At 36.1% G+C, this 22,076-nt stretch overlaps 1 protein-coding gene across 1 annotated transcript in view; it reads right to left on the bottom strand.

Annotated features, from left to right (window-relative positions):
- KCNH8 (potassium voltage-gated channel subfamily H member 8) overlaps window positions 1-22,076 on the bottom strand; it is a 176,441-nt gene that overhangs the window by 91,716 nt on the left and 62,649 nt on the right. The window contains exon 3 of the mRNA XM_059856301.1: window positions 12,970-13,101. Coding sequence (XP_059712284.1) covers window positions 12,970-13,101 — 132 coding nt within the window. The remainder of the gene's footprint in view (window positions 1-12,969; window positions 13,102-22,076) is intronic.

Here is a 22,076-nt window from a genome sequence, read left to right as displayed (position 1 = left end):
AGATGGCAGATAGAACAGCCTTGGTGATGTGATCTGTTGTGAGATCCAGACTGAGCTGTGCTCAGAAGGCAAGCCTGGTACTTTCAGGTGGAATTTCCTTGAGTACTTCAACATCCCCAGCAATACGAGGCCTTCCAGCGTGGAAGTGGATCTCCCTACCTCTGGTCAGCCTTGGAAGTGTTCTCTTTACTTTGGCTACATCACCCATGCCATTTTAAATTATTCTTTAAATGTATCCTTTCAGTAGCTGTGGGCAGAGCAACATGCAGCTTTCAAGCTATGGATACACAATTGCCTGGTACAATGGTGTTATACTGCCTTCAGGTTTTTTCTCTGTAGCTCCTAAAGCTCAGATAAGCCTTTCTGTCCTATGCTGAGCACTGAGCTGAAAGCTGTCCATAATTCCATCTCTTTCCAGAATGTCATGAGACTATGGAAACAGTCAATACACACATATTCAGTTACTGCCTCCTTTTCCCCCATATATTTACTGACACAGATTTTCCCTTTCTATCCACTCTTTAAATGAGAACACTTTCCTTGTAAGGTTTTAAATTTATGTACCAGCAGCCTGATAATTTTTGGCTTTACACAGATTCCATCTCTCCTACCTAGGTTCTGAGTTCCAGTCACTAAGGATGTTGTACTCACTAACTTGCTCAGGCTGTGGGGACTTTATCTGGCACTTAGAATCATACCAATTGCATGTTTCCACAGCAAGGGGCTTCCATCACATGCTGATTACACTTTTTGCAAAGGGTTAATGCTACCTCTGTGTTAATATTGGGAGTCACTCAAATCCTAGATATAGAAAAGCCTACATCAATAAGAAAAACATTACATTCACTATGAAGTAGTAATTTTCTTACTAACCAGAAGTGGCAATAAAGGTTTTATGGTTGGTATTAGAAGTGAAAAAAAAATTAATTTATTGTAAAGATAAGATGCCATGAGAGCACATATTAATAAGCTACAGATGCCATCAGTAGCTTATAAATAAGTGAATGACATTTGTGAATTCTCCTGCTTTCTGGTCTCCCAATGCCTTCAGGAAAGGAATCATTCCCGAGCCTTGGCAAACTACATTGCTCAGGTGTGCATCTACATGTGTGTGATTATTTTCTGTAACTTCCCTCTTTTCTTGTCATACTCAGTTCACAGCTCGCTATTCTGGAAGAGACAGCTCATTTTTTATAAACTTCCATCTGTTCCTCTCTGGTTCTTCAAAAATTTAGGTACCTGACAGACTTGATTTTTTATTTTTTTCCATGGCTGATCTTAGAAAAAAAGATCCAAGAATAAAATCAAGCATAAGCAGAAAGTTGCTTTAATACTACTGGCTTATTTTTGCCCCATGCTTAAAGTCAAAGTGACTTCTCCCCCAAAACAGTGAGAAATATTTTTCTAGAAAATCCCAGATTTTGGGGTCTATAAAAAGGATGCTTGCAATTTAGTCTTATATCCCCTTTATTTAAAAAGTGGTAATACATTTTTTAACTCTTACTGCTGTCTGATGGTTGTTGTTCTTTCAAATGAACATAGATATAGTGCCACAACCATCAGACATGACAATTACAAAATATTTTCTAAGAGAAGAAAAGAATGGAACACCTCTTTGCTAAGCTTAACATTAGCCTCCTAACATCTTAAGACTTCTTACAATCTTGTGAGGGAAGGTTGCAGCAAAAGAAAGCACATCCAGACAAAAATGTCTTTGTAACTCTTGTCTTTTCTTATGTTTTTATGAGAACATGAGGCTTCAATCATCCATTTCAGGTTAATAGAAAGGGGAGGCATAGCTCTTTTCTTGTCCCTTTGGAAAAAAACAAAAGATCCACTTCTTAGGTATAAATCAGAAATATAAACCCTGACAGCATCTGACAAGCTTTCATAGGTATATGCTGCCCTAGCAATGCAGAAGAACTGGAAAGTCAGCTTTACTGGCTAAATTGACATCAAATGTGTGTCTGCTCTCCTTCTAAGCAGTTCATTGAATCCTAGAATAATTTAGGTTGGAAAGATCCTTAGGATCATCAATTCACAATCACTAATTGTGAACTCCACCACTAAACCATGTATCCAGGTGCCACTCTGATGCATCTTTCATATATTTTCAGGTGTGGTGACTCAACCACTTCCCTAGGCAGCCTGTTCCAAGCTTGATAACACTTTTGGTGAAGAATTATTTCCTAAAATCAGAATAGTCAGAGCATAGCATTAGATAGAGTACAAATTCTTTATGATTTATGATTATCTCATTCTCCAGGTAAAGTCTGACACATTTATAGAATCATGGAATGGTTTGGGTAGGAAAAGACCTTAACCTTCCTGCCATGGGCAGGGACACCTCCTACTAGACCTTGTTGCTCAAAGCCCCATCAACCTGGCCTTGGACATTTCCAGGAATGAAACATTCACCACTTCTCTGTTCCAGTTCTCAGCTGTCCTAGTGCCTCTCCACTCTCTTAGTGAAGACTGAGTAACCCTGAAGCACCATGGTCACTCCATAGCAGACAAACTGTGGCATGAGAAAGACCATGAAATGTGTTTTTTTTCCAAATACCAAAATGAACTAACCTGCTTTGGCCAGAAAGTTTGCTCTTTATTTCCAAAAAAAGTCTCAGCCTTGGTAGTTTTTCCTCATTCTTCAGAACATTTGTTTGTATCCTTTCAAAATAACTGCTCTCACTTTTCTCATTTGTGCATTAATTAAAACCACTACCTACAGTTCCCTCTGGTGTGATCCATTCCAAACATACTCTTGTATGGAAACATCTCCCAGTCTGATCATGGGTCATTACCCATGATTTTGTACTGAAAATTTTCATGGACACAAAATAGAAAATTAAGATCTAGCATTTCATTCATATCCAAGAGATAAAATCCAAGAGATTTGCCTGTGTTTACCTAAAACATAGAGAATGAATAAAAGCAACCTGCAGCTCTTAAATTTAACCCCAAACACAACATCCTGGCAGAATGTGAATGAAATAGAGAGGGATGATGTAAAGTAGCCTGGGAGTTTAGTTATGGAAATACATGCACAACTGAGTAACTTTATTCAGAGATTGTATTTCTACCAACAACCAGTGTGACAGAGTTATCCTAAAGGCTGTGAAGCTGCAGACCTGGATCTCTAAGCAGGATTTCTGCAGTACAGCAGCCAAGGAAAGACAAGTTCACCACTAGGGACAGGACTGTGACTCTTCACTGCTTTTTTATATTTTCACAAGAATTTTAGCTCCATGCTCAAAATTATATTCCAGCCTAAACTACTTGATTGCCACAGCTGTCCTGTTTGCTTGGCAGGTGGGGTTGTTAGGCTTAGGGTAAGATTGATTCAGGCACATTGACTCTCCCCTTCAAAGAGTGTAAATGTGACCATCCCAAGTCATGGTGTGTAACCCTGACTGGATGAAAGTAGGAAAAGTAGTGTAGATATAGATCTCTTTAAACACTTTGAATGAAGAGTCCTGAAGAAAAACAGTGAGTTCCAGACTTACATGGACTCCATAGTCAATGTTCTCAGTGAAAATTCTAAAATTTAGGTTTATTTAGCAGTGTGGTGTATAGCTTTATGAACATATTCCATAAAATAATGAGATTGCTTCATTTTAGCTATTTTGAGAGCTAAGCCAGGAGTATGAGGAATAAAAAGATAAAATTTTTATTTTACTAGCATTTTACTCAAAGGACTAGGTAAGTTGGCATAGCAGATAAGAACTTCTCATTTATTTCATTGTTTACAAAATTAAAGACAATCATGAGATGAAACAGCAAGTAATGCCAAATCCTACCTAAGAAAATTTATCATAGAAATAACATAATTTTGAGTGTGTAAACTAGATTTGAACAATAACACCAACAACAGAGTAGAACAGGACAAGTGGATTCCATTGCTAAAAGATATCCAGATGCAGACAGACTTGAAGAAATCCATGATGCTGCTCCATGCACACACTGGAAGGAACAATGTGAAAATGCATAGTAACCAGGTTAATGCTGTCGTTTTTAATGCTGGTTGGACCCTTCCCTGCTCAAGACACAGTGGTATATTATTGTACCTGTGTGATCTCTCCTGCTGCTCTATTCTGAAATCAGGCAGGGAAATAAACATCCCCCATTACCTTTCCTGTGTATATCTTTATGCTGTCACAACCATAAAGCCCAGTCACACAGAGATATGTTTTTATCTGGAATATCTTTCAAGTACTGAATTGTTTCCTTTTGAACCTACGTTCAGTGAATGATTTGTTAAAGAATTTGTCCATCATTTATTCATCTTACAACTCTATTTATAAAATTCTTCCTGAAAGAAGTGTAATAAAGTTCTTTTTGTCCTTTTAATATGTGTCTTGAGAAACCCTCATCGCTTGCATAAGGTAAGGGATAGCACATCAGAAAGTGTGAACTTTCAAGGTCCCCATGAATAACCCATGTGCAATAAAATGTATACAATGGTGTCTACAGGAAACACAATGTTTTACAAACATATCCAGTATCATTGACACAAGCACATTTCATAGGCAGTCCTCACAGAAAGCAAACCACTAAGGAAATTCTGAAGGAGAAAACTGGGGTAAAGCAACTCTGTATGAACACAAAAAAACTTCTAAAACCAGATTATATGGAAAGCTGGTTTAATTTTTTATAGGCTTCCAAAAAATCTAGAAAAATTTTCAGTGATTATTCAGGGGACAGCACACCAGTAGTTGCCAATAAGTGGAAAATTGATAAAAGCCTTCTTTGGTGTTAATGACAGAATAAAAGCATCACCATGGGCAAGAAGCTGCAGGAGTTCTGTTGGTTGTATGACACATTCTCACTGTCAACAACAACCAGCAATTCACAAAGCTCTGCTGTATGGTGGGTCCAGGCTAGCCTCCAGCTGCTTTTTAAATTCTGTTAACTGATAAATTGATTCAATAAGAAGATGTACCTAACACACATACCAGCTATACCCTGTAAACATTATTATAGGACATTTTTTAAAGGGGTAAATTTTACACAGAATCAACAGTATGATTATCATAATTTTAGTATTATGCCTTCAGAGAAAATCACTTTGAACAGAAAGAGAAAAGAAGCAATTTTATACATTACTATTAATATTTTTATGAATTAGAGAGACCTTCAAACAGCTTATGAGATAAAAATCCTAAACCACATTTTAGTCTGCTGATTCTTCCACTATGAAGGAAAAAACGGTGTGAGGAAAGAGACAGACAAAGCCAAAAGAAGGGTTCTTTATCCTCTTCCATTTTGGTGGTTGATGGTAGTATACGACTAAATAAATAAATTTTCCTTTTTAGATACATGTATTTGGCTCTATCTTATAAATATCACAAAAAGAATTAGGAAAAAAATTTCCAAAATATATACCTTTCTTTAGGTATGTCTTCTGCTGAAACTCAGCCTATTCCAATAGGCTGAGTTTCAGCAGAAGAACTCTGAAAGTGAGTTACTTGAAACTATTTTCTCATTTATTAATACTACTGCCAAAAGTTACAGAACTTTTGTAATGAAGTAAAATATTCCAAGTGAAAAATAGCTATTTTTTAATTGTGTAAAAATAGTTTATTTGCCAGCTTTCTACTGTTACTACTCTAGAACTGTCTCACAAATTGGAAAATTATCATTTTTATTACGTCATTAAACTTGAGACATGTCTATTGATTCAACTGAAGTGATAGTCATGTGCTGTTCTTACAGAATAAAATGTAGCATTGAATTTACAGCTGGATCATCACTCATTTCCAGCTGTTTTTAAAGTGACTGTTTTTTCCAGGAATAATTTGCATTTCCCCCAGCAAATTCCCACAAAGCTCGTGAGACAGTAATAGGCCCATATGTCATTATGAACAAAAATGTAACTGTAATAATAAAGAGAATATTTGAAATATTTTTCAAGAACCCCCAGAACTGAAATAATGCCAACTATTTAAGTCACCAAGAAACTTTTCATTCTCTTCAGCAAGTGGTAATATCTCTTCCTCTGCAAGTGTGTAGTATTTAAGGACATAATATCATGAAACCTGAGGGTTTTCTTTTTTCCTTTAATTCTATAAAACTTAATAATGTTCTTTATCTATTGAAATTTTTTACTCCTTTTTTATATTCAGAAAAGATTATCATAAATTCAAAGTCATTAATTGAAATGTTTTGAAAATAATTTGCACAGATGATGATGTTTAAGTACACCTTGCTCACTCAAATGAAAATAGTAATGTATGTACCTGAAAATTTGCTATCTGGCAATGAAAGCATGTCTTTTGAGAAGGAAGACTTGTGTTCTTAATAGATTTATGTAAAATATAGAACCAATAAGTCCCCCATAAAAATATTTAGTAATCCATGGAACATGCCCTGAGTTAAAACAGCAGGGGGAGGGGGAATAGATTCTTTAAAAAACAGTTTTTAAACTTAAGAAATATATAAGTTCGAAATCCTATGATGTCTGTGTATATGTTCCATGTGGTCATTTAAAGACACAGAAAGTATCTCTGGTTACCCCTCAAGAATGATATGCTCAGACTCTGAGAGTGACTGGCCCTAAGCTCAACCTGATTTACAATTATAAGTACACAATTTAGGATGGATGGTTGTAAATCCATCTGTTCTACAGCTGTGCAAAACTCACCTGTAAGAGATCTTACCTGCTGTCTTTCCAGAACTTCAGAATTGCTCTGAGGAGCTGCAGCATGAACTACATGCCCTATAACTCTAATTGCAGTTAAATTTTGCAAATGGCCCAAGGCCTTCTAAATGTGTTTCTGAACACAAAGTACACATGAAATATGCATTCTAGTCCTCATGGCTCCTTAATAAAATGTAAGATACCAGGCTGTGTCTAGGCCAGTAAAAGTCTGTAAAAATATTTCTCCCTTTTCAGATTTTTTTTTTTCCCACCGAAATAAGAAAGATTGTAAATTATATAAGAAGATTGTAAACTGTCTGACTTGTTAAAAAATCACCTACCACACACACACATACAACTCTGAAAGTGCTTCAGCAACATATGTACTGAAGATATTCCCGGTTTCTTCCGTGCTTTCTCTTGTCTGTCTTACATGGCTGAGCTTTCAAACTTTAAAGGGAATGTCTGAAGATACTTTTCAACAATCTGCCAGCAAAATGAAAAATAAAACAGAAACCCAGACAAACAATTTCTCCCTTCTCCCCCACCTTGACAACCTTGTTTTCTAAGGAAAATCTGGAAGCAATGGCATAAATTTATCTAGGAACTGGGGAGTATGTACTTTTTGGTTGCTAAGGTATATATTCTCTCAACCTTCCAGAATATCCCAGAATGGTCTGCTTCTCTGCATTTGCTCGAGAATCAGACTTTGCTTGTCTTTTTTCTCATTTTCATTCTACATATATCACAAAGGACACTTTTCCCTCAGCTCCAGAACATGTCCTGTGCCTCTCTGAGAGCTGCTGGAATGGAACTGCCGCTTGCATTTAGCATTTGGTGGCAGGCTAAAGCAAGAGCTACAAAGATTGATATGTCTCTAAAGATTCAAGGCTCAAATAAAACTTATTTGCTTGGATAAGAAGGTGAAAAGGTGAGAGGGAGAGCATCTACATGCTCACAAATGCCAAAAGGAACAGGGAGAGAAAGGCAGCTCTTATTTTGTCCCCTAATTATTTAAACTATAGTCCACAGACCAGGAGGGAAGGGGTTTCTCTTTAATGATGCCAGAAGAGTTTCAGACCCTTCTTACTCTGAGGGTGAGCCAGGAGCAAAGTCATTCTAGGGGGGATGTAACTGAGTCATTGCAGAATAAAAGCTCCTTCAATACATTCTTCCTTTGGGCAGCAGGAATATTGGGGTAAAACGCTGCTTCTATTCCACCTCCTCCATTGATAGAACTGCATGGTGCCTATGCATCCTAAAACAATTTTAACTGCTTTGGTTATTGTAAGTCTAGGTGACTGTATGGTTATGTTCCCCATCCCAACATACTGCCTCCTGACAGGTATAAGAAGGTTTAAAATGAAAAAATTGTCTCCTGAATATTCACTGCAGTAGCTTGAGCAATCATGAAGTAGCTGAGACAGTAATTAAGCAGAATAAATCAAAGTGCACATTGCAGACTTTCTTACAAGAGACCAGTGCTGCTCCAAATAGACATTTTCAACATAAAAAATCTGGAATGTAAAATGTTTGCCACATGGTATTTCACTTCTGGCACACTGAAAAGAACAACTCCTCCCTCCAACAAATGATGCATAATCAAAATAAATCTGTCTCCTCAGAAATTCATATGGACCTAAGGATTACTAAGAAGCCAGAAAAAGCCAGACAGTTGAACCATAACATGCATCTTAGTTTAATCTGTTGTGGCAGAAGGTGTAGTCCAACTTTTAATTCACATTATTTCCAGAGTGAAGGCATCTTTACCAACAGGCAGACCAACCAAAAACATGAAATTCTGTTTAAGAAAAAACTTTGGTTTTGCTTTGTGAAGAGTCAAACGCTGGAACAGACTGCCCAGATAAGTTGTGGAGTTTCCATCCTTCATGCTATTAAGAACATATCTGCATTTTTCCTGGGCAATCCATTCAATTTGACCCTGCTTTGAGAAGGGGACACTGGACTAGATAATCTCCAGAGATTTCCACCTCAAATATTGTGTGATTCTGTGGTTATTATATATTACACACATTTTTATAATTCTGGAATAAAGTTGAGAAAATCTGTCCTAAAATAATTGCTTTCAAACAAAGAGTTCAAAATTTTCATAATTAAAAAACCAAAGCAAAACAAAAGCAAATAGATTACCGATATATTTGTGAATTAAGTCAAATTAATCAGAGGAATTTTAGCAGTGACTGTAGCAGTGGAACCCTGCATCTATGTAATCTATATTATTCCACGTTAGCACACAGATTGGAGGTCTAAAAATAGTCACAGAATAATTTAATTTCTTATTTTGCTACCTGGATTCCTGTGTTTCCACTAAATTCCTGCATATGTTCTAGTGTCATATGCAGAAATGAAAAGGCACTGACCCAGCCATGCCACACTGGAGTCCAGATTTGGAGAACAGACTTTTCAGTTTAATCACTTTTCCTCCAAAAGGGCAATGGAACTTCAAACCAGTTTACCAAAAAGCAGCTCATTTTAAGGTAGGATGCTAAAATAAACTCCCATAAATCCACTTAAGAAAGAGTTTATTAAAATAAAAAAGCAGACAAACCTTTTCCTGTCTATTGAAAAGACCATCAATTTCCTTAAAGTGCACAGTTTTAGGAAGAAAAGGTGGCGAGTTGCTTTTCACAACACCAAAATGATTACAGATATTATTAAGCAGCTGGAAAGCAGAGCACATTTCTACAGTAAACTTACAGATAGGGCAAACATGTATTGTTGAAGGCAAATTAGCAATACTGAAAAACTGAATCCTTTAAGAATATTGTCAAATTGACTTAAAAACCAAACCCAAACTGAACCAAAGAAGTGTGAAAGTTGCTGACTGTCACAGGAGTTCTTAAAGACTGTCAAACTTCTCAGGCATGTGTTTTTCCATTTTTCTTATGTGAAAGTCTTAGAACAAAGTCTGCTTTTCCCATTGGTTGATAGGGTTCTTTTCACTGGAAACTTTTATAGAGAGAAGAGAAGCAGGAATAAAACCCTGTTAAATTTGTATTTAGAATGACACATTCAAAGGAAAAGGTCACAGACGACATCTGACATTTGGGCTGGGTAGAGGAAAATAAGGTAAAAAAGTGGACTTTTGCAAGGCACATTGGCACAAAGGACCAGCTAAAGTTGTGTGAACAGATGAGATAAAATTGATAAGAACATGTCTGCAGAAAATCAGACAGCATTGGCTCCTGAGATTTGCAAAAGTAAATACACAATGCCCAAGAAGAAAGAGGCCATAAAATCAGAAGATAAAGTTCAGGAAGGTGTCATTGTAAAAGTACAAGGAGAACAAGATTTTACAGAAGAAACAGGTGATATCAAAAGTAGGAAAGACCTGAGGAAGTAGGAGTCTGGAGAAGGCTTTTGGAGAGTGTGCTACCATAAAGTGCTGGTGGGATGTCAAAGGGGCAGATTTAGGAGAAAAGGAACATGAAAGAATTTTGTTACATAAGTTTTCTAAGGAGTTTAGAAATTAAAGTGAGATGGAATATAACTATTAATGACCCATACAAATTATAAAAGTCAGTTCTGGGTAGAAAACAGCAGAGAAAGACTGAAACAGAAACACTGCTAAAGGGGCCCTGCATGAGCAGAATAATTTCACACGAAGAATGTTTGTATCTAGGTTCTCCTTCCATACACAGGCTAACCTCAAGAGATATGCTAAAAAGGCAATAGAAAACTGGGCATGATGGCAATTACCTTGTAGCAATAGCTCAGTTTCAACTACAGGTTTAAAAATTATTTGATTCTTGAAAAGACAAATTCAGTAATTCTTGAAAAAGTAAATAAATCTCTGAACATTAAAAAAGTTTTTCCAAACATCCAAACAAAACAGTAACTCAAGAATTTGTTAGTACAAGGTGCATCATACATTCCTGATATTAGTTGTGGTCTAAGTAAAGAAGCACCAATTACTTCTAGAAGTTAAACATTCTGAAATTTCAGGTATTGAATGAGTTGCAAAGACTGTCCCGGGAATTCTTTTCTGAAAATAATGAGATGATATTCACCACTGGAGGATTAGTAAATCACTCTGCAGAGGAAGAATTTTAATGTTATTAAAAAAGACCTGGTATACCTCTGCATTTATTTTTACATAGTCAGGTGGGTATACACAAAATTAAAATGCTGAATTTAAAAAGAAAATTTGAATAAATGGTTAAATCCTGTTTGTTATCTCACTCTAGTTAATAAAATGCTATAATTGTCAAAGCCCCACACTAAGTGCTACTTTCTGCTTCCATGATGCTAATAACACAAAATGATTGTCATGGTTTTGAAATTAGTGTGAAGGGATGGAACAACCAAGTTTCAGGATGATGCTCCAAAAAACATGTCATGGAAGAAAGCCAAGTGTCCATATTCATTCTTGTGGTAATTGAATGGGCATTTGCTGGTGTGGCTCTGCACAAGTGCATCCCTGTGTCAGCACTCAACAGAGTTGCATTAATTTGTAAACGTGCTACAGGAAACAGGAGTTAAAATCTGCTTAGGTTTATAATTTGATATGAAACCACGTCAAAGACCATCTTAATCCATCCTAAAATAAGCATGCAGCTACAAAACGCTCATCAGATAAACAATAGTTGTCATTTTGCAAGTAATCAGCAACATACCTCTTTCAAGTCATCCCTGGCATACTTAATGTGATTTCTCACTGAGTCTATCCTGAAAATTTGCATTACTTGTAAGTAAATCATAAGCCTTTAGAGCATAGATGTTCTGACCATCTCTCTCCTACATGGTTCCATGTATCAGGTTTAAATATATTACTTTCCTAAAACTTTTATAAGAGTAAGGTTTTCTGAGGCTTAAGGGGAAAAAAGGTAAAATATTTTTCATAGGTTTTTTTTTTTTTTGTTTTGTTTTGTTTTTTTTTTTTTTTACTTCAAGAGGTAGCAATTGGTAGAAATTGAGTGTAAGGAAAAGCAGAAAAACGTACTTGTGTACTACTTCAAAACCATTTTTCATTCTTCCAGCTTTAAAATTTTCTAATATACTCATGGCAAAAAGTGAAAGATGCAAAATTCCTCCCCCCCCAAACATTCTAATATTCAGAACTTGAAAATTAAGTAAAAGGTGAAATCATTTATCCAAACATACACAGGAGGCAGACATCGAAAGCATAAGTGGTAATTTATAAGTATTAATCAGCACAAGAGAGCATAAAAATTCATAAAAGAATACTGAATCACACACCTCTGTAAGTAAAATATAACTTTTTTTTTTGATCAATGAACATTTAAAATGTAAAAACTTTAATAATAATTGTTCCCCTACTTTAGAATTCCACAAGGAGTAAATGTGTTCTAAGGGCCCTAACTATGTAGTTTGTACAGAGACCAATGGCTATTATGGGGTGAAAAATTTAAATAGATCCCAGAGTAGTACTAGCTTGGAAAATTCAACACTAATGGAATTTTAAAGAATTTTGAGACCCACTCTTGGTGTCTACAGATAAAATCTTTCTAAGCAGTTCCTTAGAGACTGAAAACTTACAAAACTACAGTGTTGTTTCACTGTACCTTTACAAAATGCAAATCTGGAATAAGTTCATTGTCTTTGATGCACAACTCAGTGCTCACTGCAGAGCCTTCATTCCCCTACACTAACTTTGTTTTGTGTTGGCAATATTTAGCAAACCTTAATTACACTATACAGTCAAAATTATTTTATGGCAGTTGAGAGCCATTACCATAAGACAATTTTCCAAATTCATGGAACAGAATCTTTGCAATATTTCCTTTCAGAAGCAAATAAAAGTGAAGAATTATTTCTTATACTATTGGACAATTCTGATGACATCATAAGACTTATAACCTTAATGAAAATGAGATGACACAAGAAAATATATGTTTATCAATAGACAAAGTAATTTCTAAAGCTGTTTTAAATTTTGCTTATTGGAAAACATGAAAAAACATTCATTTACTCTCAGCCATGCTGAAATCAGATTCATAGATGAAACTTTTGAAAAGGCCCAAAGCTTCTCCCAAAATACAAAAATATACTTCTGTAAATCCAGAAAGTAAATACATTAAATCATGGTACATAAAAACAATTTTAATTTTTAGGACAAAATACTCTGTCTCCTAAGTTCCATGTTTACAGAACCTGCAGCATTATGTAAATAACAAAAAAACACAAACAGATTATTAATCATTTCATGGCATACATTAATTTCTTCTTTGGAAAAAACTAGGAGGTCTCTATATTGAATAGTGTATGTGTGAGAGAATGCTCATGCAGGTGCAATTCTCAAAAACATATAAATGTTGGTTCTTATCAACGTTTTTGCAATTCTCACAAACCTTCCTTTTTGTCTTCTGCGGCAATCTTGACTTTTGTGTCTGTTATGTCTTTGAAAGAGGCCAGAAAGAGTACCACATCTCCTTTTTCATTCTTTATAGGAACAATATCCAGTAAGCACCAGAATGAAGACCCTGCAAGGATAAAGAATGAATTTAATTCAAACAGCTGTCTTTTAGCAGAGAGAGGGGGGGAAAAAGTGAACTGCTTATTGAGGAGGTCAGTAGTCAGGGAATCACAGATGTTCAGCTCACGTAAATCACTTTGCATTACTGGTTGAAGCTCTGTAATACTGCTTTTTCCAGACACGAGACATTAATTTAATGCCAAATTTATCTACAGGGATCATTAATAGAGTTTAATGAAGCTGCTTACTCTTCTGAAACCATGCTTTCTTTTGAACTCTCCACTGATGTTGCTTATTTCCTGGAATGGCTTTCACTTTGTTAATTTGGCATCTGAAACATTCACGTCTGCTATAAAATCATTCTACCTTAATCATCTGACTTGATACTCATTAAAATCTCTTGACAGAAAACCTGATAGTCAGAGCATCATTTCACTAATTCAAAGATATTTAAATTAATCAGATATCAGACTTAGAATAGAAACAAACTCGTTGCACAGACAGTGAGATATATAATACCACATATAATCTCTAAAATTAATATCAGCTATCTTCTTTACTTTCATAATTTTCACCTTTTTAAGACTGAAACTGGACAAAACTGAGTTTGACAATATTCTTAATTCTTGTGTACATTTCTTTGTCCACAGCTGCTAAATAATGCAATTTATAATAAATTCTTACTGTTTGCTTCACATCTCCTGTTTGCAAGACATGTTGTTCAATTCCAATGACATAATTCATAGGTTTTATATCAACACCACTTGGAAGAAGAAAATATTTAATGCCCAGATGCAAGCATCCTAGATCCCACTCCCATCCATTCTGGGGTAACTCAGCCCAGCACCAGACTTTTGTCTCTTTCAGGTTTTAGGTATCAATGCTAACTACTACGACCCACCAACAGTCCATAAATATTATTTATAAGAGATATAAGTACTACTAGAGAGTTTAAAATTTATTTTTGTACATCTTTACACTTCTACAATTTGTTGTTTAACAAGGTACTATTTTAAGCATTCATTTACAAACAAAAGTCTACTTAAATTCAGAAAAAGAAACAGGACTGGTTCCTTGGACCACTGCTGCCCCAGCTGACTACTGCCAAATGATCAGCTGAGCTTTGGAGGGCTCCTTGGGAACAGCAAGCAGACTAGCCACTTCCTGCTGTGCTGTCTTCTGGTTTCCAGTTTTGTAAAAGAACTGGGCACAGGAAGATCACAGTTCAGTTTTGTAATTTAGATTTTCAAGTGGAAGTTCCCTGGCTGCCTTTTGAACACTGTAGATGAGCATGATAGGTGAAAGTGCAGCTTTTCTTTTGAAGAAACACAGGAGTCAAAGGTAAAAAAAAATTGCTTCCAAGGAAATTCATCTGGCCCTCTGTGCCCCGATCAAACTTTCCAAGAGTCACACAGGCACCTTTGAGCCTAACATTACTAGCCCAGCAATCTGGCAGCACTTCCACTTAAGGTATTTAAAGAAGGGACATGGAGATATTGAAACAAGAGAAAAGAAAACTGAAGGACATAAAAACCTGTGTAAAGAAGCAGACTGGCTTTGTATTGGGTTTAAATATTCTTATTTGAAGACAAAGCAAGGAAAGATTCCCTCTTAAAAGAAGGTAAAACATGTCAGAATCAGAAGCAAGACATTTCTATTTTTCTTTCTCCCACGTTGATTCTCCATTCTCCTTTTTTTTTTTTTTTCTTTTTTTCAGATTTGCTTTTATTAAAAATTCTGGGAAAAACTGTTCAGTAGCATTACTGTCAAAAACGTTTTAGAGAGTCATGCTGTCCCAATCTGAAGTAGTCCATTCAAGGAGAAGAAGCATTAAGAAACTTTACTGCTTAAAAATAGAAACATAAGTCTTTACAAAATACCATCATAACTTCTAAACTGGCCAAACTCCTACTGGCAAAATTACTTTCTACCCAGCTGTATTCTACCAGTAGTTTCAGTGGGCAAGAATTCTCTCTCAACTCCATCTTCTAAACACCACCAAGAGGGCCAATGGTCTTTTAAGAAGATATTTCTATCCCCTCCAGAAGTGGAAGTATATCTTGCTCTTTTCAACTGTTACATGGCTTTTCTACACAGTCACACATTAGACATTAAGGCCTGAAAAAAAGGGGCAGACACCAGAAATTTCAAACAAACCTTACTCAGTTACAGTAATATTGTCTGAAATGCTAATTTGTACATTTAAGAGAGTGATGTAAGAGACATACAAATATACATGTAAGAGATGTAACTCTCTTACATGTACATTTGTACATGCAAGAGAGTTATTACAATATGGTTAATCATTAGAGACAAATCTATTTAATATTTAATGGTTTGATGCATTGGTTCTTTTGTATAATCAAAATGAATTTGAATTCTTTAGAGGTTTGTCACTGAACACTGGCCACTGAAATTGTTCCACATCCTGTCATCACTTAGTTTCTCTCAATCATATTTTCTTTTGTTTTCTTTTCTCATTCTCCTTCTCTGTAAATATATCTGAAAATATTTTGACAAAGCAAAGCAAACATCTATAAGATATGGCATGTCCCACTAAAGAAAACACATATCCAATACATGTACAAGCTACTTCTCTCCTGAAGAGTTCCAGGCTAATACCCTGTGTGGTGGGCTGTCAGTTCTGGCTGTATTTATACAATGAATATTTAGAAGTTCTAAATCTGAGTTGGTGGGTTGGTGGTTTTTTTTCCTGTGTTTTAATTTTATTTGTTTTTTCTGCCTTTTCTCTGAAAGGAGCAAATGAATAAGAAGTTGTTTTTAGACTGGGTGAGATGATCTGTTTTAGGTCAGGACTAGGTCAATACAAGGTTGCATTCTGCCAAGAACAGAAGAGCTCTCTCTCTTTCACTATTGAGGAGCATCCTTGGAAAAATAAGCTGCAATGCAATCTGCTACATAGCTTTTACTGAAAGCCAGAATCACATAATTCTATAAACCAAAAGCAGAACTTTCTCCACATCAAAAAAAGTAGTGCCCTATTTTGTTACGGTTCTTTTGAATGCGCTCATCTGCGAGACAGAAATTCCTTCCCTGCTTCAGATGATGCATACAAAGGTTTTCTGTATTGTCAAGAGTCACCTATCAAAGAAATTTCTTTTGGAGGTTTATTTATATACAGACTATTTTTATTGCTTCAAGCCACCACTCTTGGAGAAAGAGTCTAATCTTTCTCTTGCATTATGAAGGGTCAAAATATATTTTAATATCCTCAAGGCTTATATAAACACATCACAGGGAAGGAGAAAAGAAACCAAATGAAGCATAATGTTATCACAAGGCAATTTGGCTATAGTCCACCTTTTATATATATACAAAAAAAAGAGAGTGCTTTATGGTCACTCTCTCAACCACCCTTTCTACCTTTCCTCGTTTTGACAGCTAGAAGTCTATCCTCAGACCGAAATCAAAACAAGGGTCAACAGACCACAGCATTTAAAAGGGAGATTTTATACAAAACCCTGTCATTAGCACGCCAGTAGCCTTCAAAACCAAGCACTCTTTTCACTAGAAAATAAAGCCTGCTTGAACCATGGGACAGACTGAGACCATTAGCTCTGTTGATAAGCTGTGCGCACTCACCATATGATAAAAGGTAATCTGCAGTGGTGCCCACCCCAGACAGAGCCCAATGAAATACTCAGAACAGAAATATCTTTGGTGGATATTTGGGAATTGCAGAGGTTTCATAATAGAGATATGATGTGGGAGGATGTTTATGTAATTCTTTAACAAAATAAATAAACTCTACACCTATCTTGTTAGAATTTTACTTCATACTTTTTTAGCAAATATAAATATCTAAGAAATACTTGGAATGAGTGCTACTCATCCCAAGCTATGGCTTCCTTTTGCCCTTGACAGTCTGGGAGTAGCTTTGTCCAGGAAGAACAGCTTAAGGCTTCCTTTTACTTTTTGACTCGTGTGGTTATATCCACTTCCAGACCCTCAATTAATCAGGACTTTTCTTGCCACACTGCTTTCCAGAGGGATGCTGAGCCACTTTATGCTGTCCCTTCCATCATTCCATCATCAGGGGTCAGAAATAAGGAACACACAAATTTCTGTGATCTATCTCCACTTCTCTGTGGCACAAGGAAGAGGGGTCAAACTCTTTTGAGAGGCTCTGAATCTGGACATAACACATCAAATTAACCAAATGCAATGGTTCCTAGACTAAGAGCCCAAGTATCTGAAGAAAAAAAGAAAGTGTAAATGGTTTGTATACTAGATATAAAAGTCTTGTGGCACAAAACAATAGCTTTTTTCAAGAAATAATTATATATGTGCATAAGAAGGCAGAATTAGGCTTCACGAGCCATCATAAATCTGGAATATTTCTTTTTGTTTAAGTAGGTGACTTAGTAAACTAAATGCTCGTGTAGGGAAATGCAAATCAATCCTTAAAGGAAATTATTAAAACACATCACCCTATTTCCAGGGATTTATGTAGAAGACAAAGATAAAAATATTTTCACGTAGATAGCTGTAATAACTTGTCAACAAGATTGATGCTAAATACTCAGCATTACAATCCTCAGTGTCTCATTGGTGGTTACTAATTATTAGCAAAATATACCTGCCTCGTAACACCAGAGATATTTGAGCCTGATCATTTCCACTTTTCCACCACAGAAAGTGTGCCCTTCAAGACTGGCAGGCTGGGATGCCAAAGACTTTGTCTGAGGAAACCAAACTCTCTCTTTCATCAGCTTACCCAAGAATTTCCAGCCTCACTGGTAACACATCATTTTGAAATGTAAGTGCTTTTGACAAGATGTCAACAATATGTTGAGGAGAGCAAAGTGCAAAGAAAACAATGCTTAAAAATTTGCAACTGGATTGAACAGGAAAGGAAACGAGCTACAAGAAAACTATAGCTACACATTCAAGTACTTTCTCTTTTGTAACTATCATAACTTTGACAATTAGTACAGCTAATGCAACATTCTGCTGCTTTAAGCAAATTATCACCTCATTCTTCTCCATTATCTCCGCAAAAATCAAGTTTACAAGTTAACAAAATCTAGAATTTTTTTTTCTTGAATTCTGCTAGTGAAGGTGCCAGCTTGTCTGCTATCCCAAGAGACATTCTTTGGTCATAAAAAATTGGAAAATTAAGAACTCATGTGGGCTATGATGAAACTGACTTACATGGAAACTGGTGGTTGTGTTAGATTTTCATACAAGTGGCAAAGACTCAAGAGCTTGCTTCCCCTACTTCTGTGTGACCACCAGATCAGACTTGTATCCTGAAAGTCTCCTTACTAGTTTTAATAGTCAATGTAAATCTATTCCAAAACGGATTTGCAATCCATTAATGCATCTAAAATGGATCCATTCCAAAATTTATTTACATCTCAAAGCAGAATACAGTTGTGTCCTAAGAATTTGGAAGGTGAAAGAAGATTGTAAGATACTGTAATAACAAAGCAAAAATTGTACTTCAGTGTGAATAAGTAGGGAATTATTAATCCTGTGGAGTTGATTTAAAACCTGTTAAAAATAGCTCCCAAATCCTCTATATACCCTATGGAGTACCATGTGCAATTATTCAAATCTCACATCTCATCAGAGATACACAAATCCATCCCTCCATGTCTTCCCAGCCTTTTCTGTGCCCAGCTTGAACATGTGCTCTGTCTCTTCTGCTGCCAGGTAATCCAGTGCCTCATGTGTCTTATACTGCTCAGCATGTCCAACTTTCTCTGCCATCTCTGCCATGATGGAGAGATGAAAAGAGGGAAAGGATGCCCTAAGAGTAGACCCTTTTCAACACAGCAATCTCCAATCCTTGCCTCTCCTGCAAACTGCCAATATTAAGCAGAGAGAAGCTTAATTCACAACCCCAAAGTTTCTGTTTGTCACTTTTTGGACACAGACTGTCAGTGTTATGGCAGCTCCTAGTCTGAGTGTGTGTCTGTTCCAGCTTTAGTGGAACAGTCTCTGCATGCAACAGCTAGTACAGTCTGCAGTGAATGTTTTATAGAAACTGATTTATGAGCTCCAGCACATCTAAATTTCAGCTTTGTTTACTCAGCTTTCTGGTCTTTCCTTGTACAGCTCCACTATTTTCCCTAATTAATAAAACCATTTAAAAATCCCCTAGTTACCCTGAGTTTCCTTGAACAAAAGCAGAGCACTAAGCAATGCCTTTTAATGCCATGTGAGATACATTATCCTTATACGTACCACTTTCTTTTTGTCTGCCCTAATTTCCTTTTTGTATCTCCATCCAGATTAGAAAAGAAAATGACTTTTAGGGAAATAAGCACTTCCCTGATGTTATACATTTATTGGGTTGCAGTTATGAAAATTAGCAAAACATACAGGATTATCTAAAAACTAAGTTTAAGTCAGTGAAATGCATTCTGTTTAAATGCAAAAAGCTTCAGGGCAGACTCATAAATATTATCAGTCTGCAACTTACTTTCCCTCCCCTTCCAATGATAATTACTTTGTCACAGTTATATTAGTACAGGGCATTCAGCATTTGTCAACTAATTCCTGGGAAAATACTAATTGAGACAATATACTTATATAAACAAATATACAATCCAACCAAACAAAAGCAAGAGAAAAAACAAAATAGAGTTTCTTCAATATCTTTATACAGACTGCTTCAGAAATAGTCAGGCTCGAGCCTTCCTCATCAGTTTAGTCTTTACTTCATTGCTTTAACTCAAGCAATTTCCAAATAAGCCAAATTTTCTTTCCATTGAATACTGTAATTTTGAAATCTATTGTTAAAACTGTGTTTATAATCTATGATCCTTATTCCTTCTGGACTTTCAGAATCAACATGTAGATACAAACACAGCTGTAAATATGATTTCTCAGCTTTCTGAGGGATGCACTTCTGAAAAGAAGTCAAGAAATTTTTTTAAAACAGGATGATCTCTCAAATACAATTATGTATTTCTTCATATATATTTGCATATATATTCATTTATACATGAATAAAATATATTTATTATTCAAAAAAATTATATTTTCATATCTGAAGGAGTTAAAGCACACATTCTCCTTAACATAGCTATGTTTTCAAATTAAATTCTTTTGTTTTTAAGCTCATTATTTTATAATCTGAAAAGAGAGACTTCAAAGATGATGTGAAATTTACTACTATCAAAAAACCCAGCAATCTCCCAACAGACCACTACACCTATGAAAAAAAAAAAAATTTACATTTTATGTTTCGAAAAACAAATGATAATTATATAAACTAAAATACCTGCAAAATACTTTTGTGATTCTCACTTTGGTGTCTCTGGCAGTGGCAGCCCCTAGAAACAGAAGTCTGGAATCTGCAGAATGGGAGATCTCCCAGCACTGGTGGAGGTGCTGGCTGCAACCTTGTGCTTATTCATAAAGTTTTCTAAAGGCATGACGTGAAAAAAAAAGGGGATTCTACTGGTTACTCATCCACTTACACTGGAAGGCTACATTTTAGAAACTGATCAAGCCTTTTATCTATTTTACACCGCTTTTCTCACAGGGTTAGGTCAGAAAATATTTTGCTTTATAATCCTTGTCTATAATCCTTGTTTTATCTGTTCATATTATTCAGAAATTTTCAGCAAGTTTAAAGATTTTCTGTTGAGGCTGTGATTCAAGAACTTGAACCTGTACTTCATAGGCAGTCTGTGGGCACCTTTCTGGAAGGAGGGGACTAAAGCTGGGGCCTGAGATGGAGCTGAGTCATGGATCTGAACTGATAATCCCACCCTGTCAGGTCTGAGGGTTTTGTACAGAAGGGTTTGGAAACACACACTGAGCAATTATGTAACATGGTAGAGAGGATTAATCTTCCCAATTCACCGCTTCAGTCCGTGGGAGCACATGCTGTAAACAGTCTCTGAGCCTGTCCAACAAAATTATAGTAACCCCACCAGTTGGAAAGCAGCAGGTTTTAACCTTCTAGTTATTTAACTGCTCTATGAAATCAAACTGCTTTTGCAATTCCCCACCCAAATCAGTGACAGGGTTCAGTAGACAGTGCTAACATGAGCCTCCTACTACCTTCCAAAAAAACTAAGGAGCTAAAGCAAGAACCCATCGTGGTGGTCAGCCCAGGAGGTGGCAAATAGTCTGCATCATAATCCAGAGTGTGGATTTAGGCATCAGGGACGAAATAAGGGAATGCCAGCCAAAGAGAGGCATATGGTCAGCTGGAGAAATGACACTTTGAACTTTCTTTATCCAAAGAACAGCCTAACTCATGGTGAAGCACAGACACCCAAGTCAGCTTTTAGCCAAAGCTTGATTTAAATCTCATAAAAAATAAAAGGCAGCAGACTCTACGTGGCCATAAAATGGTGAGAAAAAATTCAAAGAGAAAGGTGACTGGTCTGATGCGCTATGAACATCCTACTCCCAAAATGAATACCAATATCTCTTACTAAAAATGATGGATGTATAAAAAGTAGCACAATGAAATGTCTTTTAAAAATTAAAAAAAAAATGCATCCAGCAGTACCAACAACCATTCATTCCAGGTGCAGGGTGGAAGCCCAGGGTGCCAGTGTGGAAACACTAATTGCATCTGTTAGCAGTGGAGGGCATCAAGTTGTAGCAATATAACAAGGAACAGGAAAATTTCACACAGATTTATTTACATATCAATGTGGTTCTAGAAGAACAAGTTTTTTCTCAGTGAATTATGCTTTTAATACATCATGTTGCTGCTGAAAGAAGCTATTAGCTAATATCACCGTGAATGCATGAGAACAAAGTATCAGCACTGTCAGTGAGCTGCAGTCTTGTTGATGTCTCATTAAATTCTAGAAAAAGACCTCAGATGGTTTAGATCACATTGTACACAGGGGATTTTTCTGCCATTTTTTTTCTTTTGCGTTGTAACTGAAATTCATCCCCTTATTTTGTTCTCTTTCAGGCTTTTTGCTGACCACTTCACCCAGGCCTCTGTAAAGTTTTTGCCAGGGCACTACAGAGGAGCAC

The sequence above is a fragment of the Haemorhous mexicanus genome, chromosome 1, assembly GCF_027477595.1.
Source record: "Haemorhous mexicanus isolate bHaeMex1 chromosome 1, bHaeMex1.pri, whole genome shotgun sequence".
Lineage (NCBI taxonomy): Eukaryota > Metazoa > Chordata > Aves > Passeriformes > Fringillidae > Haemorhous > Haemorhous mexicanus.
Note: the sequence above shows the minus strand (reverse complement) of the source record. Positions and strands in the feature narration are given on the sequence as shown.